The 5,897-nt window shown below is 33.9% G+C and overlaps 1 protein-coding gene across 1 annotated transcript; it reads left to right on the top strand.

Annotated features, from left to right (window-relative positions):
• The first annotated feature begins 2,415 nt into the window (after positions 1 to 2,415).
• On the top strand, positions 2,416 to 4,886 carry LOC145032350 (protein kinase G11A-like). The gene is made up of 2 exons (XM_078981128.1): positions 2,416 to 3,082; positions 3,837 to 4,886. Exons 1-2 carry the CDS (start codon positions 2,493 to 2,495, stop codon positions 4,639 to 4,641), a joined length of 1,395 nt encoding a protein of 464 aa, XP_078837254.1. The 5' UTR covers positions 2,416 to 2,492; the 3' UTR covers positions 4,642 to 4,886.
• The last annotated feature ends 1,011 nt before the right edge of the window (positions 4,887 to 5,897 follow it).

Below are 5,897 nucleotides of genomic sequence, written 5' to 3'. Positions count from 1 at the left end.
AACAAAAGAGTCCAAAAGTTTTAGCGTCAATATATCCGTTGGTATTCTATGCAAGAAAATGAAATTATGCATACATATAGATAAAGAGATATTATGAAGAAACCTTACGAGTGTAATAACCATGAAATACGATTAATTATATATAGGTTAAAAAATGAACATGATTTAATCAAATTGTTTTATAAAATACCGTTAAATATATGTAAATTACAAAACTTTTGAATGGTTGTTATTAATTATGTGGAAAATACAAAGTTTTGGAGGTTTTAAATGCATATAGTTCAAAAAAAAAATATCTTTTTTATAGGTATATATAGATATGGATATAAATAGATATATACATATAAATATAAATATAGAAGTTTATTTTTTTGTTTGTCATTTTAATAATATTCTTTCTTAAATTTCTAATTTTTTAATTGAAACTTATCTTTATAATTTGTTTTTTATAATTTATCAACAAACATAACATCTAAATAATCAAAATATTTTTTAAGAAGTGATGGCTGATATTAATAACCTATAAAGAATAACTAATATATTAGTAAGAATAGTAAATTACACGAATGGTCCCTATGGTTTAGAGTAATTTGCACGTTTGGTCGCTAACTTATTTTTTTAACTCGGAAGGTCCATAATATTTGTTTTTGTTACGCGCTTGGTCCCTGTCTTACTTAAAAATACCATTTTCCCTTTGATCTTTTAATTTATTTAAATAAATACACCCCAACCTTGCCCCTCTCATCTTACCTTACCTACCCCACCATTTTTCTCTATTTAAATAATATTATTTTTAGGTAAGACAGGGACCAAATGCGTAACAAAAACAAACACTAGGGATCAAGCGCGTAACAAAAACACAAAGTAAGGACCTTCCGAGTTAAAAAAACAAGTTAGGGACCAAACGCGCAAATTACCCCAAACCATAGGGACCATTCGTGTAATCTACTCTAGTAAGAAACAATTTGACTATTAACTCTAAATTAATAACAAGAATATACATATTTCTAATACCATATATTTATCAATAATATAATTATTTAATTATAATCAACATAATATATTTTCATAATTTTAATCAACATAGTTTTATTTCAACACAACACACATGTTTTTGCCTAGTCCTAAATAATTCAGACGTTTTATAAAATTGTTAATGTTGTAAATACACAACGAACTATTTATTTATTTTTTATAAAATAGTATTGATTTAGAAAGAAAATACCGTATATTAGTGACCAAATTATTTGTTTTTTTTTTCCTCACAGCATAGTATTAAAATAATAATACTTTATGAACAAAAAGCTATAGCTGTTTACCTTATATATATATATATATATATATATATATATATATATATATATATATATATATATATATATATATATATATATATATATATATAATTGTATTTTCCGAATAAAAATAGTTTATTACTCATCTATAACATTAAATCTGAGTTATATAAAATACTTTAAGGTATATATTTGTTGCTTTTGTATGAATGATTAAAGGTCTTTAAGTTTTTAAATTAAAAAAAAAATCATACGAAACTTAATAAAAAGAAATCAAAATAATAACTATAAAAAAGAAAAAGTCTTCAACTTTCTTTGTTCAGTTAGATGAAACTTTGTTCAAGGGTTAGGACCGGAAGTTCTTCATATAAAGTAAGAACTTCATGCAGAACTAAAAAAAACAAATTTATTTGTTGAAAAAAAAAAACACCCTTAATGAACTCAGGTTTATGTCATTACTCATTAATATCGTATTTTTTAGTATAAGTCCATAATATTTGAAGTTCAAAATAATATATATATATATATATATATATAAAAGCGTGAAACCTTCACAGTCATGCAAATTTATTTGACAGCACCCATAAAGAGTTAAAAAGAAACCAAGATTTGATTTAACATTTCAATAGCCAGCGACATCCATAAAAGAACAATACTATCAAATCATATATTAATCATAAAACAATCTAAACAGGTAAATAACAAATTTTCATCACATGCTTCCCAAAAGAAATTATCTAATTGTAAAACAAAATTTCATCATTGTTTTAAACTTTATTGATACAAATATTTATTGATCCTCCAAATTTTATAGTTTCATAACTTTTTTTTTTTTTTTTTCTTTTTGTTTTGCATTAATTGTGGTCTAATTTTTTATTTTCTAATTAGTTATCCTATCTAAGTTTTTCATAACTATTTTATCAAAAATATATATTTAAGATATTTGATTGTAAATTTATTTTTGATAGAAATATCGTTATTCCAAATAATTGCAAAATATTGGTAAGCAATCTTATCGAACTGGAATGTAGGAATATGGGCCCCTGCCCATTTAGTAACCAATGGCATGTGGACCCGACCCGAACGTCGAACTACATGAACCCCCACCTCGGCACCTCACCCTCTTCAAAAACAACAAATTTCTTCTCTCACCTCTTCATCTCCCTCTCTCCTCCTCTCTCCATTTTCTCTCCAACAATGGAACCACCATGGATGGATGACCTCGCAGATGACCTCCAGAGCATTAGTTTCAACTCCACAACCACCACTACAGCCACCGACATCAACCGTAGCACCAGCTCCGGCTCCGAAACCACTTGGACGACAGCTACCTACTCCGCTCGCCATAACCTCTCCACCACTTTCAAATCCACAGCTCCTTCTGGTAACCCCTGCTTAGACGCAATCCGGCTCGCAGGATCTGAATCCGGTGGTAATCTATCCCTCACTGACCTTCGATTCATAAACCGTATCGGCGCCGGAGACATCGGTTCCGTCTACCTCTCTGAGATTAAACGTTCTTCTTCATCATCTTCCTCCTCCTCTCCTGCTGTTTTTGCCGCGAAGGTGATGGATAAGAGAGAGCTAGCAAGCCGGAACAAGGAAGGTCGTGCGAAAACCGAAAAGGAAATTCTAGAGATGTTAGACCATCCATTTCTACCGACGCTATACGCGTCGTTGGAGTCACCGAAATGGTCGTGTCTGTTGACGGAATTCTGCCCCGGCGGAGACCTCCACGTTCTCCGGCAACGTCAGCCCTGTAAACGCTTCCCTGAATCCGCTGTCAGGTGCGCATTTCACCACTCTCCCTTCCAAATTGCATGAGCTCTAAATCTGTTTCATAAAATGATCCCATGTATCGCATGCCTAACGCTAGCTATCAATCAATATTTCTCCGGCTATTTTATTTAAAATCCACGGCCAATAACGTCTCATGTGCTCTGGGACCACATATGGACCCCTGCTGGAGCATATGTTATGTCGTGGACTAACCCGCACTTGATCATTCAATTAACTTAAACCCATTGAGTTGTGAAGAAAGTAAATATTTAACAGTATCATTGGTAGCGATTACACATGCTCGAGTCCACGTGAGTCCGTGTGCAATGTGCATATTAGAAAAGTCAAAACTTTTTCCGACTTGTTTATTGCCACGTGGGTCATAATTGCACCACTTGATCTAAACGTTTAAGAAATAGGTCCAGCCTTTACCAAATTTACATAAATGCCATTTATGAACTGTCATATAGAAGTTAAATAGAGCCCAGTAGGGGCTCATTCAAATTCAAATACATATATATCATCATAAATTATCGTTCGTTGTCTACAATTTCTCGCATTAAAAATTTCCATCTAATTGGATCAGCATTTAAAAATGGCATCTGATTGATTATATGTATAAAAGCTAAGGTTCCCGGATTTTCCGGTCGGGTAAGTTTGACCCGGAATTGCTTCCAGTTTTTTTGTTAATCGAAGTCTTTAATGGCTATCGTGCGATTTAAGGAAATTGTTAGTATTATAATATAATGAATGAATCTCCAGGTTTTACGCATCGGAGGTGGTGGTGGCGCTCGAGTATCTACACATGTTAGACATCGTTTACCGGGATCTGAAACCCGAAAATGTTCTGGTCCGATCTGATGGTCACATCATGCTCACTGATTTCGATCTCTCTTTGAAATGCGACGGCTCTACTTCCACCCCAGCACAGGTCTTCTCCGATCACAACCGCCCAAATCCGCCGTCGTCAGCTGATCATTACGCCTTCGATCCACCCAAAGTTACTTCGTCTTCATGCATCCTTCCAAACTGTATAGTCCCTTCCGTCTCCTGCTTCAACCCTAGACGGAAACGGAAAACGAAGCTCGGGAATCAAAGAGGTGTGCAGTTCGTGGCGGAGCCGTTGGACGTCAGGTCGATGTCTTTTGTCGGGACACATGAGTATTTAGCTCCGGAGATTGTCTCCGGTGAGGGACATGGTAGCGCGGTGGATTGGTGGACGTTAGGGATTTTTATGTTCGAACTTTTCTACGGTGTTACGCCTTTTAGGGGGATGGATAACGAGCTTACTTTAGCGAATATCGTAGCTCGAGCTCTGGAGTTTCCGAAAGAGCCTGTGATTCCGGCAATGGCGAAGGATCTGATATCTCAGTTGTTGGTGAAGGATCCGGCGTGGCGATTGGGGTCGACGATGGGTGCATCGGCCATTAAACAGCATGCGTTTTTTCAAGGTGTGAATTGGGCTCTGTTGAGATGTACAACACCGCCGTTTGTCCCGCCACCATTTACTAGACGTGAGGTTGTGTCAGATGATAGTTGCTCCGACACGGCGGTGGAATACTATTAGCACCATTCCGGCAGCCAATTTTTTGATCCTGGTTAGGGTGTTTGAGTCGAGTTGCAGTTAAGATAAGAATTCACACACTGTGTACAGAATTTGGATCATCATGTGACTTGTCGTGGGGGGAAACTTTTGGAATCATATAGTTATAATTTCATCAAACTTATGAAAACAACTTGTTTGAAGTAGCGGAACTATTTTTGTTCAAGGTTAATGAAGTTATTTAACTGGGTTTATCTATTACAGTTAAATATTTATGTCTTTTAGTCGTTATTTATTAGCTGATTAAACTTAAAACCCGATCACGTAGTCTATTTATTAATTGATTAAACTTTATTGTTGATTTGTTGCACGAGACAACTTTTCTTCCAACTTCTAATATTGGGAAAATGATTTAAAAAGGTGATAGAAGTTTCAAAAATATACAAAAAAGATCATGATCTCTTTTTTAGTATACAAAATATCATTAAAGTATATTTTTTATACACAAAATACCAACGAAGTACACATGTGTTCAAATAAAACCTTGTGAGTAACCGGTTACTGCAGTTAACGGAAAAATGTTTTAAAAAGGTAACAAAGTTTCAAAAATACCATTATTTTTTTAGTATAAAAAATACCATTGAAATTTCCAAAATATTCAAAAAAAACTATTGTTGTTTTTTCAGAGCACTTTTTGTTAACTTCGTTGTTTCCGGATTATATAGAACACAGTCATCAGATATTTGTTACCATCGTATTAGTTCAACACCAGTTGTGTACCCTCTTTCATTCCATCACTCGATCAGTTTGTATCTAAATCCATCTTTAGGAATTCTCATGACATAACGTCACACTTATTTCTGCTTTGTATCTCTCTTATACCGCAACATTAACGAACGACTAACTTTGATGTATAATATGTGCATCTATGTAACGTATATATGTTTTAGGTTTGAGGCATATAATGTGACCGGGAAGCAAGAATGTTTAACTAATGTTATTACCCATTTATTTCTCTTGTTATCACAAGAACGATTGAGTGAAGAAATGAAATAGATTTGCATTATTGTTGTGAACTGATATGACGATTGATGATCTCCAGTGATTGTGTTCTACATAATCTGATAACAACACAGTTAACAAAAAGTGTGGTATTTTTTTAAACATTTTGGAAACTTCATTACACTTTTAAGTTATTTTTCCGTTTACCTGAAGTACCTGATTACCACAATGTTTTAGTTGAGCACATGTGTACTTCATTGGTATTCTATGTACAAAAA

This window comes from Lactuca saligna, chromosome 2 (assembly GCF_052625555.1).
Source record: "Lactuca saligna cultivar CGN05327 chromosome 2, ASM5262555v1, whole genome shotgun sequence".
In the NCBI taxonomy this organism is placed as follows: Eukaryota; Viridiplantae; Streptophyta; class Magnoliopsida; order Asterales; family Asteraceae; genus Lactuca; species Lactuca saligna.
The sequence above is the reverse complement of the archived record's forward strand: the minus strand, read 5'-3'. Positions and strand labels throughout refer to the sequence as shown.

Bases quoted from the DNA above. Each gene is read 5' to 3' on its own strand.
- LOC145032350 (XM_078981128.1), top strand. From the start codon at position 2,493: ATGGAACCACCATGGATGGATGACCTCGCAGATGACCTCCAGAGCATT. The intron at 3,083-3,836 runs GTGCGCATTTCA...ATGAATCTCCAG, and splicing joins TTCCCTGAATCCGCTGTCAG to GTTTTACGCATCGGAGGTGG.